The sequence below is a fragment of the Salarias fasciatus genome, chromosome 10 (assembly GCF_902148845.1).
Source record: "Salarias fasciatus chromosome 10, fSalaFa1.1, whole genome shotgun sequence".
In the NCBI taxonomy this organism is placed as follows: Eukaryota; Metazoa; Chordata; class Actinopteri; order Blenniiformes; family Blenniidae; genus Salarias; species Salarias fasciatus.
The window spans coordinates 24,539,217-24,560,958 of record NC_043754.1 but is presented as its reverse complement, the minus strand read 5'-3'; the positions used below and the strand labels follow the sequence as shown (position 1 = coordinate 24,560,958).

General features: G+C 45.9%; 1 protein-coding gene across 2 annotated transcripts; it reads left to right on the top strand.

The window, feature by feature from the left end:
- The first annotated feature begins 4,590 nt into the window (after positions 1 to 4,590).
- macroh2a1 (macroH2A.1 histone) lies at positions 4,591 to 20,180 on the top strand. 2 transcript variants are annotated; one of them, XM_030100974.1, is made up of 9 exons: positions 4,591 to 4,862; positions 6,433 to 6,634; positions 7,500 to 7,606; positions 7,714 to 7,905; positions 8,524 to 8,631; positions 12,330 to 12,429; positions 15,772 to 15,861; positions 18,890 to 19,064; positions 19,151 to 20,180. In XM_030100974.1, the coding sequence occupies exons 2-9, from the start codon at positions 6,463 to 6,465 to the stop codon at positions 19,314 to 19,316; spliced, it is 1,110 nt and encodes a 369-aa protein (XP_029956834.1). In that variant the 5' UTR covers positions 4,591 to 4,862; positions 6,433 to 6,462; the 3' UTR covers positions 19,317 to 20,180. The 2 variants fall into 2 exon arrangements, with proteins under 2 accessions (XP_029956834.1, XP_029956835.1); XM_030100975.1 differs by lacking the exon at positions 12,330 to 12,429 and adding an exon at positions 13,817 to 13,907 and having other exon boundaries at positions 4,592 to 4,862.
- The last annotated feature ends 1,562 nt before the right edge of the window (positions 20,181 to 21,742 follow it).

The window sequence follows — 21,742 nt, the reverse complement described above, 5'->3', positions numbered from 1 at the left end:
AATGCTGTCCTCGTTCCTCCTCAGACCCTGTGGGACCCTGCAGCTGTCCCACCTCATCAAGGTCAATATTCAACTTGACACTTTAAAAACAACCTCCGCTGCAACATCGCGCTGTACATAAATAGACAGAAAAATAGAAACTGCTGATAAATGGCAGGACCCTGATAAATAACCAGGAGTTGTTGTGTCGATTCGTCGTGCAGGAACATGCCGCTGGGTGTACCGTATAGGGACAAAATAGCTTTCAAACATCCTGAGAGACTCCACACACCCAGGCCACGGTCGGTTTGAGCTGCTCCCCTCAGGCGAGTGCGACAGGTCTGCCAAAGCACGGACACACACTCCTCCAGTTTCTCATTAAAAATGTATTTTCTCACCATTAAGCTGGTTTGTTCCTCTACACTTTATTTTCATTTAATTGTCTTCATTTGGCACAGCCTCCAACAACTCCAGGAGCATCCGTCCCACCGCTATCAGGCCTGCTGTTGCTGTTTTAAGCTGCAGTTTGAAAGTGTTTTCACTAAAATGACCCTCCAGTGCTGCTTTTAGACAACGAGCATGTTGACAGTCACGGGGCGATGTGCTTTCCTCTGAAATCTCATCATAAAACCTCCACTCTTATCACTTGACCCTACCTGACCACAGCTCCTTTCAGGCCTGATTTATCAGTCTTCGTTACCCCGCAGGGGGCCGGCACACTGTGATCATTATGTAAGATTTATATGGTTTCATAAATGTTTGTCACAGTGAGTGAATTTCTTGTTTTCACATTTCTGAGAACCTTTTCTTTCCTCCACCGACTTGTGTTAGCATGTGTCAGTCTGCTTTTATTACTTTACAAATCTTAATTGTTGTCATGATTCCAACATATTTATGACACCTGTTGTGACATGTTGCACAAATGGGACTGAGCAGTTACATAATTCGATCTAGATTCCTATCGCTGGGCGACTGCTTGTGCTATCAGTGTCACACTGGAGTTGTTCCTCTGTTAGCTGGAACCACACGTGTAGAATTACATGACTCTTTTGTGGCAAACTCAGCTTTTTTAATCGTTATGACCTTCTTTGACACTAAAAGATCCAGATTTTAGATTTTAAGGACAATAAATAAAGAAAACTGAAAGCTTCCAAAAGGTTCCCATAACTTTTCTTCTTCGGAGTATCAGCTAATCTCCATCACACTGCAAAGTGTAACGCAAAACAGCCTGATGCACAGTGACCGATAAGCTCATGGCTTGAGTCTGAAGATTTTAGTAGGGAGCTGGAGAGAAGATGCAAACCACGCTCTCCCTTTGTGTTCTTAACCTTTGAGTGGTTTCTGTTGACACACGCAGTCTGGCTCCAGTTTTCACAAACAAACATTGCTTTGATGGAACCTCATCTTCAAACACAACTTTTCCGCCCACAACTGTATTCTTTGAACAGCAAATATGTAATACACAAAAAGTAAACACTGTTTCTACATAACTGGTTTATAAGCAGTACATGGACACTACTCCAGTTATTTCCTGTTATAAACTGTGCACAGATAATACCCTTCAAAAGCAAACATCTGTACCTTTTTCCCAACTTTGTACATTCTGTGGATGTGAAGGTGGAACCACTAAGCAGGTTTTGTTGATTGCTTTCATAACTCCCTTTTGGTTCCACTTACAAAGATATGCCGGTATTTCCCAAAAGATAAAAAAAAAAGATATTTTCCTGAGCAAACTTCAAATAGGTCAGGGGCCACCCCAATTTAGCAGCCAAAGAAAGATAAATCTATTTAATCATTTTAGCAAATACTGATTTTATTATTAACAGGCTTTAACAAAACTCGAAACAGAACAAGCAGACTGGCTCAGTTCTGCCCTCTGCTGGATCAAATCCTGCCACTGCATCATTTCTCTGCGGGGTTTTAGTTTTGGCGCACTTCTGCCACACGCAGCTTCTTCGCTGCCACACTGGGAGCTGAACTGTCTTTAAATGTACTTTATTATGAAATTATTAAATGATCTCAGCCGAGTTTGAAGAATTCTTGTGTGTTTTGGCTAGTTTATGATTTTAATTTAATCAAGCAACAAATAATACTTTAGTGATGACTTGCGTTTATTTTATTATCAAGTAAGTAAAACATTTCAATGCAGCTTAGATTTGCTTTCCAGGAAGAAACCTGTGGTCGGTGTCCCAGCAGTGGTGCGTGAGCGCCCTCTGGTGGTACAAGGGAGAAAGTCATTTATTAGAAGGGAGCTCAACTTGATCTGTTATGATCAAAATATTAGAGACAAATGTCTCGGTAATCCAGACAGTGAGGAGCCTACATGATGAACAAAGACAGTTTAAATGAGTTGAATGCTCACATAGTACTTTTCTCTGGAGCAGGAGGTTTTATTACCACAAAAATATGTTTTACCTTTGTTGGTATTACAGTGTATTTACCGATTGTTGGGCGCTTGTGTGACAAAAAAATGCAGCCCAGTGACCCTGACACACAAACTACAGCCTTTTAAACCTTTTTCCTGGCATTACCACATGTACAGCGGTTATATTCAATGTGGAATTTTTCTGATCCCAACAAGTCGTGATGGTTTAACATTGTCAGTCCAACATAATCCACTGTAAATAACTAGATATGCATCTATTCCCACTTTTTTAAAAACATTTCCAATGTGTTTGTCAGTCATTCCTAAATATTCTTGTAATCTTTTGTGCTGTGATAACTTTTTTCTGTCTTATTTCTTCTGTAATTAGGCCCACTTTACAAAAGAGTGTTTTGAGGTGAAAAGGGAAAACTTTTGGTGAGCTTTAGGTGTCTTTAGGTTACTGCAGTGGTGCTCTGAGACTCTGAAAATACAACTTTTTGGAAAATGGCTCTCAAGATGGAACTTAGTCAAAATGCTTTGACTCTTTTTCCATGGAAACGGGGAAAATGGATCTTCTTGAAAATTCTCACACTCTGTCGGTGGAGCTTTTAGAAAACACTCCAAATCTGCCTCTGCGGAAACGGGGCAAAGCCTATCATTTTGGAAACTCTGTCACTCTGTCTATGGAGGGGGAAGTAAAACTTCTTGAAAATCCTCCGAGTTATGTGTTATGAAAACACAACTCTTTTAAAATGTTCCAACTACGCCTCGGAAAACGCTACAACTGCCCAAATGCTGCCAATGCCATGTGCCATGTGCCATGGCGACCTCCTCCTGGGACTTGGTCGTTTGGGAGTAATCCGTCTTCATTGTCTGCCTATTTGAATATTCATATAGTCGCCATTGTTAAAGGGATACTTCAACATTTTGGCAAATTGGCCCATTTAGCGCAATTCCTTAGTCATTTCGAACATCATACTTACTTTTTTTGTGAGGGTGAGCTATTGTTTATTCAGAGGTGAGTCGGGGAAGGTTTTCGGGACGGACACAATGAAAGTGGATGGTATTTTTGGTTCCCCTCATCAAACTCATCAAATACACAATCCAACAACCCCAAAACACTTTGGTGGACATGTTATAATCCGCAAATTCACTACACTGTGGAACACGAACAAATAATATTGTAGCGTTACGACACTGAAGCAAATACTGGGAAATACTTTTTCTTTTGAGATCACTACGCCCAGACGCCATGTTTAGTAAGTAGTTCCGTCTTAGCAATCTTTGCATAAACAACTCAATTTGGTAATTTTGCATTAATATTTCACAGTGTAGTGAATGTGCGGATTATAACGTGTCCACCAAAGTGTTTTGGGGTTGTTGGATTGTGTATTTGATGAGTTTGACGAGGGGAACCAAAAACACCGTTCACTTCCATTGTGTCCGTCCCGAAAACCTTCCCCGACTCACCTCTGAATAAACAATAGCTCACCCTCACAAAAAAAAGTAAGTACGCGGTTCGAAATGACTAAGGAATTGCGCTAAATGGGCCAATTTGCCAAAATGTTGAAGTATCCCTTTAAAGGTGCTGTAGGCAGGATTCCGCATCTCCACCATCTTGCTTAGGGTTACCTAAGCAAGATGGCGATTTGACCCATCTAAGATGGCGATTTGAAACCCAGCACAGCCAATCCTGTCCTGTTTTCTCTGACATCACGCCCTTACGCAAGTTAAGCCCCTCCCACAAGATTGTGTGACGAACGCCCCTCGACCAATCACGGTTAGAGCCTCATGGGCTCTCCTGATTGGTCAAAGATACCTGGAGCTGTTGAGATTCCTTTTCAGCTCAGAACAGAGACAGATGGAAAAGCTGCGCCCTCGCGGTAGTGCAATTATGCTGCACTCCTAAAGGATTATCAATGGATACTCTAACATTTAATCCAAAGAAAACACAGAGAAATTAGCATTGACTAGCAAAATCCTGCCTACAGCACCTTTAATGTTTATAGTGTCTTGTTCTGTGCGTGTGTGTGGCCACGAGTGTTCCTGTATAAAGTACACTGTTTTCAGTGTTTGATTTAAATAGACATTCATGAAAAAATGTTTCTTTGATGCATTGTATGACATGGTGGTGCAGTGAGGTGTTTACGTGCCCCGGTGGCCCGGTGCCCCGGTGCCCCCTGCGCGGGCAGCTCGTGGTGCCGCCCCTGGTCAGCCCAGGTCAGCCGCCTCCCGCTGCCAGCCTCAGGAAGCCTTGCTGAAGCTGGAGCGGCTCGGGTCGGCGCTGTGTGACACGCCGGCACCGTGAAGGGTTAAAGCAGCGCGTGAGCAGCAGCGGCGGCGGCGGCGGCGGCGGTTCGGTTCTGCTCGGCTCAGCTCGGCTCGGCTCTCGCGCTCCGCGGGCAGCGGGCTCGCTCCGGTATCCGCTCGCTGTGGATTGTGGGAGTCCGGGACTCTGCCCAGGCTTGTTACCGGAGGACGGCGCAAACGTTCCAGCTGCGCTCGGTTTCCCGTTTCTGTGAGTAATTCCCTCCGGTTTTCTGCGCCGCCGCCGCCACTCGGCTGCCTCGCTGCCGCGGCGCCACCGGCGCGTCAAACCGAGCCGTGTGTTTATTTTCCCCGGTAATTTCTGACGTTGGAGGCCGAGGGAGCAGCGGCGACCGAGCGGCTGGGAGCGGAGGGAAGGAGGAGCCGCGGCGGGGTGTTTCACCCCGGAAAGCTCGCTGACCCGAGCGGGGGCGGGGGGGGGGGGGGGGGGGGGGGGGGAGACGTCCGTAGGTCGGCTGTCAGCTCGGTTCTAGCGGACATGGGAGCGGACCGAGCCGAGGCTGAATGAAGCCCACCTGTGTCGGGGGCTCTGCTGGCTGTTGACATGCGGAAATGGTGCTCAGGGTGGCCGATCCTCCTCCTCCTCCTCCTCCTCCTTCACCTCCTCCTCCTTCACCTCCACCTGGGTGCAGGAAGCGTCTCTGTGTCAGAGCAGGATAACCGCGGCTCCCCCTCCTCTGTTCACCATCTGCTTCTTACCTTTCTTTCGATATTGTGAGGTGTGATTATCTGGCTTGGCTGCAGGTTTGGCCTGTCGAGGGCTAATTGATCACCGGATAATTGGAGTCTGCATCTGCTGCAGCAGCATTGATTTTAATTATTCACATTTAGAAAATCCCAGCAAGACCGTCTCTGAATGTTAAAGTTTCATTTACAGTTTCCACTTTGCATGTGACATTTGTTGTTAATGCATTGACCTATGGAGGATGCGAGGACCAGAGCGGCGTGGTATTAATTAAATAATTGTTAGCAGAAGGGATTTCGTCCATGTTTTCCCACACAGCGGCTGTGACATTTAAGATGTTATTTGGCCTCAGGGCCGTGTAACATAATTAACTCGGCAAAATACGATTTTAATGGGAGTTATGACTGAAAACGGCTCATTGTGTGTGTGTCCACAGTCACCTTCGGGTTGTCAGCACCATTAAATCTTGTAGTTTTTAATGAAGCCTGCTGGTGCTATTGAAGGAAAACTGTAGAGTCAGTATGTGCAAACCCCCAAATGGTGTCCAATATCTGGCCTGGGGGCCAGAACTGGTCCATCAGAGGGTCCATTATGTTTGAAACCCCTGCTCTTCTAAAGAACAGGTAACAACAGTGGTAAATGTAAGAATTGCAGGACGCTCTTGATTTATTCCTGAGGTTCACAGTTATTAGAGGAGTAGCAGCAGACTTAACGACACAGCAGAGAAAGCTCGGGAAGTGGCATCAAAGCCAAAGTGTGAGGCTGAATCTGTGAAACATGCAAACTAAAGGCTGCAAAGTGCCACAGTTGGAGAGCATGCAGGTTGTTTTACTATCAGTTTACTAGAAAAGCCCATTCAGGAGTGAATTACGCTGTAGGAGTGTCAAAGCCTTCGTCTACTCTTCAGTTTAACCAGTTTGAAGAACCACGGGGAGAAACTGTAAAAATGGAAGTTCAAAAACGTTTTCTAATCTGTCATTTTCTTGTCGAATTACTTCAAGGCGATAAAAGTCGAAATGGGAAAATCAGCCTCTCTCAGGTTTGTGAACGGAGTGTGGTTTACGTTTCTCTGCAGAGCTCGACACTGGCCGCAGTCTGAAGCACCATGTCCAGCCGAGGAGGAAAGAAGAAGACGACCAAGACGTCCCGGTCCACCAAGGCCGGCGTCATCTTCCCCGTGGGACGCATGCTGCGCTACATCAAGAGGGGATTACCCAAATATCGCATCGGGGTGGGGGCGCCCGTCTATCTGGCTGCTGTCCTCGAATATCTCACTGGTGAGTCCTGCTTCTGGACGGAAGCGAGGAGTAAAATGTTGCAAGTGCATAATTAAATATGGAGAATGGTATGTCTACTTTTCACAGGGGATCTTTTTTGTTGTTGTCAGGGAATACTGCAGTGTGTTGCAACAACAGCTAATCGTATGCTGTTGGCAGCCGAATGACTCTTCCTTCAAGCGCCCGTCAGGATGTTAATGGATAAAGACCATTAGTCATGTTACGTCCTTCAAAAATCCAATAGAGCAGCACTCATTCAGATTCAACGCGATAAAAGCTGATGGATGACGACAACAAGAGCTTTCTGTAAATACTGGAGTTATTTTTACTACTATGTAAAAGCCCTTTTTAAATTCAGATAGCCATTATTTTCAGTACTCAGATCCCATTTTCACACAGAAGCTGTCGGATTTTGACACATCAGCATTTAAATCACAAGAGCGGCTGCTTTATGGCCCCTTTGTGCATCTGCAGATCAGAGTACAAGCCAGTTCCAAGCCAGGAAGGAAGGCCGATGAGCCGGTTCTTGCCTATTAAACATGTTCACACTGACTCCTACACCCACCGGGAGGACGTTGGTGTGAAAACAAAACGTAGACGTAGCCAGAAAAGAGCAACTGATTTCGCCACACAAGCTCCTGTTGTGGTGACTGGTGACATGCTGCAACGTTCATATTTTTGGTTAACCGTGACATGGAAGCACTGTTTCCTCTGAATATAGCAGAAGTGGACTGTGGTGTTATTTAGTTTTATTAATATATATTTGACCGTGCTAAAACTGAATCAAGCTTGTAAATAGATTCTCGTATCTTCTCGCACATTTGAGTATTCCTTGTTGATTTCTCTGCTGTCCTCATCCATGTAGCTGAGATCCTGGAGTTGGCCGGCAATGCAGCCCGAGACAACAAGAAGGGCCGCGTGACGCCGCGACACATCCTGCTGGCTATCGCCAACGACGAGGAGCTGAACCAGGTCGGCACCGGCACCGCGAGCTGCCCCGGCGGTCCTGCCTTCGAGGAGATGTGAACTCACGTCCTCCCCTGTGTGTGTGTGTGTGTGTGTGTGTGTGTGTGTGTCAGCTGCTGAAAGGTGTGACCATCGCGGCTGGCGGAGTCCTGCCCAACATCCACCCGGAGCTGCTGGCCAAAAAGAGAGGCGCCAAGGGCAAACTGGAGACCCCCGTCTCCCCGGCCCCCGAGAAGAAGCCCAAGGCGCCGAAGAAAGCGGTGGCTAAGAAGCTCAGCGGGAAGAAGGCCGGAGGACGGGCCAAGGTACGGGAGGATGAGGGTCACAGGTCGTTACCGACCCCCCGCCATGACGGCGCAGCTCTGGGTTTACATAGAACCGCTTTTGTTTTAGGATGCTGGTTTATTCATGAGATAAGTTCTCAGCACACCGAATGAGCTCTTAATTTCAGAGATGACCCACCCTCAGCGTTCATTAAATTATTTTTGGTGCTGTTGTTTGGACAGCTGCACAAAACTGTTACATTCAGCCGAAAAATGTCTTCACAGTGTCCTCCCGAGCTTCTGCAGTAGTTTAATCACAAACAGGTCTCTAACCTGAGCTTCTCGGTGTCATCACAGTAATGTGGGCAGATTGTCTTGGAAAACGGGGCTGAAATACTCGATGACCTTGTTTAGATAATTCCGCAGCAATAAAATCAAAATCACGTACATGTCTTTATGTTAAAGTGGGTTAAAGTCAGAGGTGAGTGAGATTTAGATCTTAGACACAGAACTGAGGCACTGCTCTAAAGTCTCAGTCACGGATGTGAGGATGTTGCCGAGCCCCGACCTCTGACCTCCCCGCGGCGCGGCCGCGAGACACAATCTGCACGCCGAGAAATGAAGTGTCGGATGTCGTCCCGCTCTCCGTGTGATCAACAGAAACAGGGCGAGGTGAGCAAGGCGGCGTCGGCAGACAGCACCACAGAGGGGTCCCCGGCTGACAGCTTCACCGTGCTCTCCACCAAGAGCCTCTTCCTGGGTCAAAAGGTCAGTCCCTCTCTCCTCGCTGAGCCACCTGCCTTAAATCACATGTCACATGGAGACTGTGCAGATTTGACAGGAGTGGTTATACTGGGTGAGAATCCCATGATGTCTTGGATTTGCTTCATATTAATAATAGAAATGTGTCGAAATGCTTGAGTAGAATGTTAATTAGTTCAAGCTGCCAAATTTAAATCTGGCCAATTTATTAAAACCTACTTTTTCTGGTGTTGAGTGTAACCTGATAGACTTTTTCATTCCATTAGTTTGTTTTTTTAATAGAAATACTAATGTATTTTTGTAATAATACTTAAAAACCCATGGTATTGTCCTGACTGCAGCATGCCAGACTAGTTGAGGTTATTACTTCACATCATCCGGAGCGCCTGGAGGCAGCCATGCGCTTGTGTAAAACTAGGATGATGTGTGTATTTCCTCAATCACAAGGCTGTTGTTTTTGTCCTTTATGCCGTATAAAGAGAGAAATTGCCTCCCGAGTCTCTGTTGGAGAACACCCGAGATGTTTTTTGCAGTTTTTGAAGAGGCTTTCAGGGACCATTTAGAGAATCTGTCATCTGTAATTCGTACTATTGTGCAGCTGCCCAGAGACTTGAAGAGGGTCGTCATGTGTGATATTTCGATTTCAGAGCAGCATTCAGGGCTGACTGAGGGAATCTATGTTCCACAAGCCCGATTGTCTATGATTGCAATCAATTAATTGTTTTTTCTTTTTAGCTTAAAACCTCCCCAGGGTTGTGGCTGTTTGAGAAAATATGGAAAATGTAACTTTTGTTGAGCCATTTGCTAAAAGGCTAGTAAATTTTACACATTTCTTTTGTTTTTGGGTGAAAAGACATTATTTAAAACACGAAGCAAATCCAAGATATTCAGTGCGAGCAAATCCCTAAATTCCAATTCTAGATATTTCCTCCACAAAGCAAAGAAGATGCATGTTTGTTTTATCTGGAGAAAACCTGATCTCTCATTCTGAAGCAAACAAACGACAAAACTCGGTGTGGACGGAGCGGATCAGGGAACGCTTGAGATGTTTGCAGACTTTAAACCAGACACTGACTCTGAAACCTGCTTATTATATCTGACTGGTCCAGTTGAAATCAATCAAAGATGGCGTGGAAGTGGTTTAATTATAGTCATCTGGTCATGATTGTTCAATAAAAGTAAGTATCCTCATAGAGTCGTTTCCAGACGTCATGGAGTTGATTTCAAGCGGACCTCCTCTGTATGAGAAGCAGTTCTTCCACTGTGTTGAGTCTACCTATCTCAGACCTGTTAGCTCCCTTCGCTTTGCTCCCGCCAAGCACAAAATCTGCTTTTTAACCTTTTCTGATTGAGCTGAAACTCAGAAGTAAATTTGCCTGAAAGTCCAGCCGGTCTGAGGAGACATGAAAGTCGATCTGAAACGATCCAGTGACTCAAGAGCGAAGCAAGATCGTGTCATGACCGTTTAAAGCCAGTGGCTGATTCAGTGTGATTCCGGCGGCTGGAAATTGAATCGTCTGTTTGCTCGAGGCAGACAGATGTTTACAGCTGGAGCTCATGATCGCTTGTTTTATTCCCGCGCTGCGCAGTAAACACCACATCGCAGCGCTGTATTGGATCAGACGCTGAAAATAATGTGCAGTTATTTTGCAACGTGGCGGCTCGTGACGGCGCTTCATTACGCCGCCGCTCGACAGCGAGCGGGGGAAACCCCCGGCGGAGGAAGTTTACTTCTGGGATCGAACGTTTCAGCTCAGGCCGTGGCTTGACGGCTGGTGGCATGGCATGATCTGCTTGGCTGTGCTCGTGTGGCTGATACTGTCAGCTCATGCTAAGTAACCTGATGTTCAGGCGGTAGTAGAGTGGAGGGTCGCGCCGCCGCCTTCCACCGCTCCTGTCATTTTTTAAGCGTATTGGCTGAGACGGCGAGCGGCGGCGCGAACACGGCGAGGCGCGATCGACCTGCCTTTTCAGATGATGAATAAGATATTTCAGCGGGGGAAACAAAATGTGAGATCAAGTGGTGAAAAACATCAAGAGAGTCTTAGTATTTTTTTTTTTTTTGTGTGTGTGTGATTGTGGAAAGAATTCAAACGTGACCCGGAGTAATCGGAAGCAAGCAGGAGGCTGTTTGTGGAGCTGCAGCCTGTCTCTTCTCATTGACTCTCTTCATTACTGAAATAGCTCAGAGCTGGAGTGTGTGATTGTGTGTGTGTGTGTGTGTGTGTGTAGTGTGACCGCAGACGTTGAAATCAGTGGATGATCATTAATCAGAGGATCGCAGTTAACCTCCCACTGATAAAGATAATGAAGCCGTGAGCAGCGAGCGCTTTCCTCAGTCTGTTTTATAGACGCGATTATTCTAGCTGCTCTTTTCTTCTCTGGCGTTGAGCTTCAGCGTCTCTCGAGGCCGTTTACCTCTTCATGTTGTTGAACGCGGTGCTCGATGGACCGATGATGAATTAATCCTAAATTTAGAGACGCTGCCTGCATTCAGCGTTAACATTCAGAGGGATTGCTGCCTTGACATTCTGACATCGTTTTATCAAGAAAGACCTGCTTTTAGCCTGAAGCAGGGAGGGAGGTGGCCTTCAGTGAAACACACATCAATCAGATTGGCTCGTTTTTATCCACTTATAGCACAAAAGCTTTGCAAAAAGCGCGTCCATACACAGAGCAAGTTAAATTCATCTGTAAATATATTTGACGTTCAGATATGTTGAGTGTTTCGTCTCGTTCTGGTAAATTATTCAGCATTTATTAAATGCACCTGCTTATAAAATTACACACAAATACTAAACTGCATAGTTTAATATAGATGAGGGGTGTCAAACTCATAACATCCATGTGGTTCCTGATCAAAAATATCAATCTAATTACAGTTTAAAAATCACTGAAAATAACACTAAATCTTATGTTATAGTGGCAAAGAAGGAAATACGTCTTGAAAAGGATCACATTTAGAGCAGGTCTTTTTGTTTTTTCAATAAAATTCAACTTTAAATCTCTTTTCAGACTCATGAAAACAGAATTGCTCCTCAGAAAATCAGGATTTCTGCTTGTTTTTACAAATTTATCCTCACAACAGTAATTATGGGTGTCGTCGTGACCTTTGCCCTAAATGAAACTCTGTGAAACATTGCAGTTATTATCTTCTTAGTTAATGTTAGACCTTTTTAGACCGCATGTTTGACACCCCTGATTTAAAGATCGATTTAAAGCTGACATTTTTAACTGCACTCAGGTTGTAAGATGTTATTTGTTCTAATTATAGGTTAGCGTTATTAGTTTCTCTCAAAAGCACAATGCACATTAACATTCTTCAGGAGGCAATAAATGATCAAAAGCCTGATGACTGACTGTGATGGCACACAGCTTTGCATTGCACAGTTAGAAAATATGTCAAGTTAAACTCGGACAATAAAATCAGGCCAAAGTGCTTCGCTGGTGAAATATTTACCGATATACAACTGCACATGTACAAATGTGTGTGCGTGTGTGTGTGTGTGTGTGTGTGTGCTTTGCACGCACTTGAAAACACACACAAATTACAATAAATCAGTCAGAAAGTCAAGGTACCCTCTGAGCTGCTGTGTCAATCGGGTTTTTAACGGCTTTGCTTCCTCACCTCTTCCTTCTTGCTCTTCCTCCTCAACGGCATGCCCCCCCCCTTCCTCCTCCTCCTCCTCCTCCTCCCCCCGCAGCTCAACCTCATCCACAGCGAGGTCAGTAACTTGGCTGGCTTTGACGTGGAGGGGGTCATCAATCCCACCAATGCTGAACTCGAACTTAAAGACGACCTAGGTGAGCTCCCCCCACCTCCACCCTCACCCCTCCCTCGCCCCGCCCCGCCCTCTCCACCTCTCCACCTCCGCCCCGTCCTCCGAGAGCAGAAATCCTTCAATCTTCCAGCAGTCAAACCACAGCTTTTAATTTACTGCTCCTTTGCGAATTTGGGAGAATTCGGATGCGGGAGCAGCAGAATTGAGTCCGCTGCCTTTAGAACGGTGTTTCTCAACTGGTGGGTGGCGACCCCGAAAGTGGGAGGCGTAATCCTGAATGTCTGTTCACACTGCCAAGCAGTAGAGGGCGATAATGGCCTGTAATGCAGGTCGACACCATAGAAGAAGAGCTGCCTCATGAGTTCATTTCTGATCCTTAAATCCTTCTGATTCACACCTTTTGTTGAATTTATTTGGAGTTTGTGTGAAAATGAAGCGACAGTATTGGCTGTGATGGATTCAGTGATGTAAGATTTTAAGCTAAATCTACATAATTTGACCTTTTTTGAAAATACTTCTCAGTAGGTGCACTTTTAATTTCATGTATTAACACCAAGTGAATCTATCAAAAATGACCTTTAATGAATTATTATTGTCATTTTTTATTATGGTTAATGCTTGAATAAGTAACTGAGCAGTTTTAGTAGTTATACTGTGAGTGGGCAGAATGGTCAGAAATCAAAGCGCTGCTCACAGTGTGAATAAATGATGAGATCTTTTGAAGCCACATGACCTGAAGTCACCCACAGTGCTCTGAGCCTCGACACGAGGGGCAGACGGGTAGAAAATCAAGATCAGATTCAATTTTTAGGGAAGAGTTTCTGCCGAGAGCTTGGAGGATTTCAGTCGAGGCTCGTCAGAGCTCGTTCTCGCCGCGGACGCTTCATTCCGGGTGTCGTCCTCTCGGACGGGCTGCCACTTCGCCGTCTGCTCCAAGAATCAGCAGCGTAGTTCAGGTGAGACTGTGAGGTGGGGGAGTGCAGCCTGGCTGGGAGGTCGTTCACCTGGAATGATCCACAAAGTTTAGGATGCAGGACAACACAGTCAAATGGACCAAAAAAAAAAGAATCTGTTAATATAAACGATGAATCACTGATGAATCTGAAGTTGCACTTCTACATGCAGCTGTTTTTCTGGTGGTGTGTTTCTAGGATCAAATTAAAGGAGCTGTGCCGTCCTGCTTCCAGATGACTAACATGACTCACCATTTCCTCTGTTGCCTCCCTGTTTCCTGTGTCATCCTCAGCGAACCGGAGCCCACTCCTCTCTCCTCTCTCCTCTCTCCGGACCTCCACTCCTCCTTGTCTCTCTTGTTCTTTTATCTCATTGTGTTGCTCCTGACCATTCACTGTGTTTCTGCCACCATGTCTGTCTGCCTGTCCGTCTGTTGTTGTTGTTGTCGTCTGTAGTTGCAAGTTGTCCAAGCCGACATTTCCATCGTGGAGAGCGACGCTGTCGTTCACCCGACCAACTCCTCCCTCTATACAGGTGGTGAAGTAGGTAAAGGAACCACCGGCTCCGCGGAGACCACGGCTGCCTGTCTCTCCCCCCCTCCCCCCTCCCGCTCTCTGCACATCCACATGCTCACCGCTGCCGTCTGCGGACCGACAGCGCGGCAGCAGCACACTTTCCAAACCCAGCTCCACGTTTACAGAAAGCACTCGAGTGCGTCGGGACTGGAACTGCAAAGGCTTGAAACGAGCCGGACTGGACGGAGAGCGCCGTGGTCACATGTCCACCCAGAGGGAAGAAAATAAATGAGGAAATCATGAACAAAAAGATCAGTTTAGCTCCTGACGACTTTAAAGACAAGCTGTTGATCACATTTTTACTTCACAAGTCTGAAACTCCTGAAGGTAAAATGCTTTCCAGTCAGGTTTCTGCTAATTTAAGAATTTATCTCTGCCCAGAGGTGTTTTCCCCAAAGAAAAAATTGTCGATTGTCATGCAGGGAAAACTTGTTTTAAGTCGTCCTACTCGTCTGCAGCTTAAACACACTCGTTACGATACACACATCGTTTAATCTGGACCCCGTTTCCATGACGATCAAAGTTAAAAACCAGCATTTTTTGTATTTTCATCTCATCAAGTTTCACGTTTCCACTGCAGTGTTTTTAAAAACCTTGTCTGTTTACATGCTGTAGTTAGCATGTTGGGCCACTAGTGGTGCTGTTGAGCAACATGTTATAAACGGCAAATACCCGGACATTCGTCTGGTGTGATTAAAGTCACGCAGTCTGTACGTCCCAGATGAATCGTAATAAACACGATCAGAGAGACGATGAGGAGAAAGAAGACTGACACACACCCACACACCCACACACCCACACACACACACACACACACACACGCACACACGCATCTTTACATTCTGTGCTGAAATTGGAGCTGCTGCTTGTTGTTGCTTTGTTCCTCCGGACTGAGACGTGGGCGCTCTGGGAATCGCTTTTATCTCTGTGACCTTTGACCCCTCGACCATGCTGTCAGATCAGCTGGTTAGACGCCGAGCCTTCCTGAAAACGTGACTTTTTCTCAATTACCTGCATCTTTTCAGTGTTTTAAAAGGCTGACAGATGTGTTGTTTGAGTTTTCTTTGAGTGAACTTTCAACCAGAACATGTATTTCTTTGCTTCCGGTGAAGATGGACCGCCTCCTCCCTCTCCACTTTCTCTATTTGATTCTCAGTAAATCTGGAAATCTCAACACAAATAACGACTCCTACAAGTCAAAGTCTGACGAGAGCCTTTAAATTTGCATCTGTGCTCCTCTGACAGTTTAGACTGGCACCGTTTATATTTTAGTTTTAATGCACGTGAAATCAAAGTCAGATTGGCCTTCAGAAATGCACTTGTCCCCTTCTCCAGCCTGTGATTGGCCGGAACGTCACAGTTAAGACAAACGCTGGATCCTACAGTTTCTCTAGTCTGCTGTAGAATTTAAAATGTGTTTAATTGTTTTTTCAGGGGACACAGACATTTAGATTTTGACTTCCTCAGAGCAGCTGAAGCCTCGAGCCTGACTCTAGATCAGTCAGAATGGGAGGATATTAGGACGTTATCTCGCAAATTGACTGATAAAATATCTAAAAACTGACCTTTGTGAAGATTGAACTGAGTGATCTTAAGTTAAAGATGTAAGATACGGAGAGAAGCCAGTTGAAATGATTGACAGCATCGTTGTTCGTCTTCCTGTGTGTCTCTCTTCACATCTGCCTGCTCGCCTGTCTGCTTGACCACCAATCAGCTCTCACCTCCCCCGGTGTCGGTCTGTCTGTCTGGCTGTCGATCTGTGTGTGTGTGTGTGCGCGCGTTTGTGTGTGTGAACGCAGGACGATTGATTCACTCCGTCCTCTCTCGCCTCTCAGGCTCTGCCCTGGAGAAGAAGGGAGGGAAGGAGTTCAGCGATGCGGTGCAGGAGGTGAAGAAGAAGAACGGCCCCCTGGAGGTGGCCGGTGGTGAGTACAAGCAGCCGAGACCCAACCTTTTAGAGTCACCGATCAAGGTGGAGTCACACGCTTCCTGTGAAAGAAGCGTGAACTCTGCTGCTCCTCCCAGACTGGAGCTCGCTGTTTTTCTAACAAACTCACAGTAAACATGAATCAATACCGGATCACAGCCTCACGTGTTTCCATCACAAGCCGCTGATTGTTTTCTGTTGTGCAAAAACGGTTCAGAGGAGACCTTTCCAAAACCACTGGAGAGGAAGAAAAAAACATAACCAGTAGCGTCTAAACGTAGATTCACGCCACAAAGCGCCGCGCTGCGACGGACTCGGCCGGTTCCTCGGCTTCATGACTTTCTCCCTGTGACACAGTTTACAAAGTCCATATTGATACAGCCAGACGCCACCCAGCTTTTATGAGGCTGATGTCAGCGCGTCCAGTAAATCCCTCAGCACACACACACACACACACACACACACACACACACACACAGTTCATCATACCTTCTGCGGACATTTTATTCTCTTTCATTCATTTCCTGCAGACATAATAAAAACTGATCCATAACTACCACTTGTCTAAATATAACCTTTAGTCCAATGAGAACCTGAGTACAAGATAAAACCGGTTTTAAAAAACACAATTTTCTCATTTAAAGCTGGGTTTTAGTCCCATGTTGGCAGAAATCCCCATGGATTGAAATGCAACCAGGTTTTGCACCTGACTCGCACACAGGGCGAGAGGCCACCTCAGCCACACATTTATGCGGATGTGTGCGTTTATTTCTAAAACGCTGCGACCGTGCGATGAGAGCGTTTCCCTCCAGAGTGTCGTGACTCCCAGTCCGTTGTTCTCCTGGCACTTTCTAGTTGGCTGGAAAGTCCTGTTGCAGGCTGCAGTCGCTGTTAGTGTGTGTGTTCTCTGTGCACAGGTGTGTGTGGCTTCTTTACAGAAACAACCAACAGCACCTACTGGTGGCCCAGCATGAAAAATACATCAGTTTTGATGCTGGACCACACACACACACACCCAGCTGCAGCTTTTGGCGTCTTCTTCCACATTTGGAACACCTTCAGCCAGGATAAGCTCTCTGGACGGGGACACACAGATTTCACACCTCTAATGGCAGAAAGTGGAGCGTTTTGTGAGTTTCAGCGTTCCATAATGAAGGCGCTGACCGGAGACGCGGTGTCCGGACACCCGGTGTCTGTTCCCGGTGACTCTGGTCTAACAGGCTTCGGTCCTCAGAGGGCCGCGCAGTTCGAGCCCTCACGGGTCATTCCGTCTGCCCGGCCGTTCATTTCACTCTCTCTGGCTCCGTCTGTCTCTCTCATTACCCGTCCCTCACGCTCACTTTCTCAAACACTTCCCCACCTTCAGCCAAGTCAGCTCCGCGTCCTAATCCCGGCCTCGGCGTGGAGCTCATAAATAGATTACCAGGTGACTGAACACCGAGCCAGCCGAGCCTGTCAGGGATTGTGCGGATCTGGATCAGCCCGGCGCTCGTCCCGAACAGACCGACTCCACAGCAGCCCTGAAACAGGTTTATACAGATCGGGCTAATTTCAGCACCGAGCAGGTACCAGGAGGAAGATCCTCACGTCGGTTTAGATCAGGTTGTCAACCAAACGGTGTTTAGAATCACAGACAGTCAACATAATGGGAGTAAACAAGGAATCGAAACAGAAAAGAAGCATTAGAATGTACTGTAGTGATGATTAAAATGGAGTAAAACTGCACTTAAAATACCTTTATGCAAATAAACTAGGAATAATGAAGAAGACGGTGAAACACTTTCTGAAGAACATACAACAGAAAATGTTGAATTAGAGTAAGCTGGTGTTGAAAGACTAAACAGACCTTTAACTGCAAATATCAAATTAAAATATTATAATTAGGTTATTAATAATGCCAAATACTTGGTGAATTTAGTTTATCTTTGCGAATAAGGTTACTCAAATTGAAAAATGTTTGGCATTCTGATGTGAAGCATTGAGACAGTTTGGATCTTTGATTTCCAGGAAGTAGGGATGGATCGATGATCGGATGTATTGACCGCCGAGACACCTTCTGTAACATTCAGTAACTCCCGACATCCAGTGAATCCGTTCATGCTCGCTCCTTAAGAGCATAAATGGAATCTTTGATTCTCAGTGACGGTGTAACCAGTGACCTGGGCGGCAAATTCAGCTCAAAAGGTCAGAATCTGGTGCAGGCACAAGAATAAACTCCAACAGTTGATGGAAGGTGACTTCCTGATGTGTCCTCCAGTGCGGGCGGTGGTGAAACCCTCAGTCGTGTCTCTCTACCTGCTGTTAAGTGTCTCCGTCTCTGTGGCCGAAGGCTTCCTCCCTCCACTGTCTCAGCTTTGGCCGCGTTTCACCTTCTGCAGCTGCTGGGTCGGTGGAAAACGAAACCGAATGTTAAACTCCAGAGATCAGACTTCTCTCTGCTCTCCTCTTTCCGTGTTCTTCTTCTTCTCCTCCTTCTTCCCGTTTGTCCCTCGCAGCCATCTGGAGAATCCATTTCTCTGCCACACTGCGGTCCAACCCCTTCATTTTGCACTCAGTCCTCTCAACATCTTCTGGTCTCCGGACTCGGCTTTCGGGTTTCCACTCCTGACAGGACTGGTTAGCGGACTTCACTCGCTCCGGCGGGAGGAAGTTCACAGCCTGGAGGCTTCAGCATGACGCCGCAGCGCCGTAATCGCTTTAAAATCACACATGCTGCGTGGAAATCTTGACAGAACCCTGACAGCAGCTGCGAGCGAGGTTTTCAACATTTAACATCAAAGTATTCTCTCAGATTCACGTCACTTTGGAGGAAAACGGTCTAAACATACAGTTTGAATAATGGTGGGTTTCATGTCAGATTTGAGGCTTTCGGTGCTTTTCGGAGTTTTCAGGCCGTCCGGTTTCCTCCCACTGTCACAAAACACGCTGTGTGTGTTTTTGAAGAAGTGTTTTTTGATAATTCCCTGCCTCTCATCAGTCTTCCAGATGTGTGTGAGTCAGTCCTGCCTCGTCTCCTCTCCCCTCAGCCGTGCTGACCGGCGGCTTCAGCCTGCCCGCCAAGTACGTGGTCCACTGCAACAGTCCGGTGTGGGGCTCCGACAAGTGCGAGGAGATGCTGGACAAGACGGTGAAGAACTGCCTGGCTCTGGCCGACGAGAAGAAGCTCAAGTCCGTGGCGTTCCCGTCCATCGGCAGCGGAAGGTAGAAACGCCGGAAAACGCGCCGACATTGTTTGTGTGTTGTCCGGCGGCGGCCGCAGTCCGGTAACGGCGACCTTCTCCGCTCAGGAACGGCTTCCCCAAGCAGACGGCGGCCCAGCTCATCCTCAAGGCCATCTCCAGCTACTTCGTGGCCACCATGTCTTCCACCATCAAGACGGTGTACTTCGTGCTGTTCGACAGCGAGAGCATCGGCATCTACGTGCAGGAGATGGCCAAGCTGGAGGCCAGCTAAGAGACGCCGGCGGCGGCGTGAACATGAAGGATCCCTCTCCAGGCCGGGAACTCGTTTTTTGCATTACGTTTGATATTTTTCCTATATTTTCAATTTCTTATTTCCGTGTTTAAATGTTAGAAGCGGCACTGCTGATTCTGCGGTCTTTTATTCGAGACAGTGCTACACAGATAAAAAAAAAAAAAAAAAAGAGAAAAAAAACAGATTTAATTTTCAAGAAACTATCAGAGGTAGACGGAGGTTAGGAGACGTAGCTACACCTCAGTTAACAGGCTTCCTGGGAAGTCCAGCCAATACGGGTTAATGCATGTGACGGCGGTGAGGACGCGAAAGACGGCTCTTAGCGCCAGACACCGGGTTCTGTGGTGTGTGTTCTTGGTTTTGGATCTCTGTTGGTTCAGTACTGTATTACAGTATCGGTAAACGCTTCAAGAAAAGTTCCCATTTGCTCTTCTTTGGTCTTCAGGAGACAGTTTTTGTGTTGTGTGTTGCAGTTTCCTCCTCCTGCCTTTGTTTTGCACTGGCAAAAGTAACGTTTTTTTTCTTAAGTGTGCTGCAGAGACCTTGAATTTCCAAGCAAAGACAAATAATCACTGTGTAATGTAAAATACCCGCCGCATGTACTGAAAATACCAGACCAGTTCAAATACCACAAAAACTGATTCACACTCGATCAGGCGAAGTCCGAGAATTGGAGATTGGAGGTTTTTGCAGGGCACCGATAGTTTATATGGTGTGTTCCTATAAGTGTTCAAATAGATGGAGTATTTGTGAAATGTTCTAGTATAAATATTGGACTTTAACCACAGATTTTTATTTAATTTAATTTTCACAATCATTCTAAGAAGGAAAAAAGAAGAAGAAGCATTTGAGGTTTTTTGTGTGTTTTGTCTCTGTTAAGCCATCATTGTAGTGGAACTGAGAAGCTCCCCTGCTGCTGCTGCTGCTGCTTTTGGTTTGCTCTGCCACCAGGTGGCGCTGTAGACTCACCAGTTGGATTTGTTGCGTGGGCTCCTTCAGAGCAGCAGCAGCAGCAGACCTCTTCACGCTGATTTGAATTGGGACTGAAGGACGCTGACGAGGAACCGGACCGCTCTGCTGCATTTGGACTGTTCAGCAGCTTATCTTTCTTATGAGACAAATGAATAATAAAAAAATCGAACGCTTTCTAAAGAATTGCTACAATTGATGATTCTACAAAAGGTCTGTACACACTACGGTAATAAAATATCTTTAAAAACACGGTTCTGACAGCGGTCTGTGCTTGAGTTTTGACAGAGCGCTTCACGCCGCCTCTGGAGAGAGTCGTCAGCTGGACTGAAGTCGGATCAGTCTGGAGTGTTGCAGAACAAATGGAAGGAAGATGAGAGTCCACAGCTCCACTGGCACCTTCCGATCTCCACGAGAATTCCCCCCGGGATTATTAAAGTATTCCTCTTCTATCTCTGCTGTGTTTGGTGAAGGTCAGGAGGGCTTCAGGTCTGACAAGACATCATTTCTAAAATATTCTACAAGCCCACGCCATCGTCTACTGGGGTCAGAAATACTACAAAATCATTTCTCACATGATGGAGCCATATTAAGCTTTTAGAGCGCTTGTGGAAATATGTGGGGATCAAACATTGTTAGTGGGGGAAAATTGTGACTACAAAAAAAATCACAATATCTGAATATATTTATATTGATATAATAAACTAAAATTTTAGAGGGTTTTTTTTTTTGTTGTGGTGCAGAAGATATGTGGTGAAAATGTCAGTTTTTTTTCCAAAGCTGAACAAATAATGCTAAAAAAAATTGCTGCAATCTTAAAGCTAATTTTAATGATGCAGAGTTCAGTGAAATGTCATGAAAACGTCTTACATCATGGCCTTGAGACGAGTGCTGCAGTTTGATAGCCTTCATAGCAGCATCACCGAGATCTTTAAAAATCAATGTTCTTCAATTTGCTCTGTGGATTTGACGGCCAGGTTTAGCCCACGGGCCTTATGTTTGACACCCCAGCTCTTAATGTCTGTATTTGTAGAAACAGTTGTCTGGATAAGGCTTTCTGGAGGCATCAGGCCCATCAAAGAAATGAAGAGAAAGCTGAAGATCTCTGGAGGAGCAGTGCTGATAAAGACCCTTCGGCTTTTATTTTGAACCACACTCTCGGCTCCATCAGTCATTTTTTTATATCAGAAGCTGATTTTTCAGCTGTCTATATTTAATTTTTTCATTTTTTTCTCTTTCTACCCACATTTGAACGGAGATATTTGTTCTTTCTGCTGCCGACAGCCTTCAAACCGTCTCATGACAGCTTGCATTAAAAACAGCTGAGCGTGGACACTTTCCGTTCTGATTTCAGAAATAAATTAATTTCCGACTCACGGCTGGGATACAAGTTAAGTCCTGATCTGTGTCATTAGTGATTGATCTGCTGTTTCCAC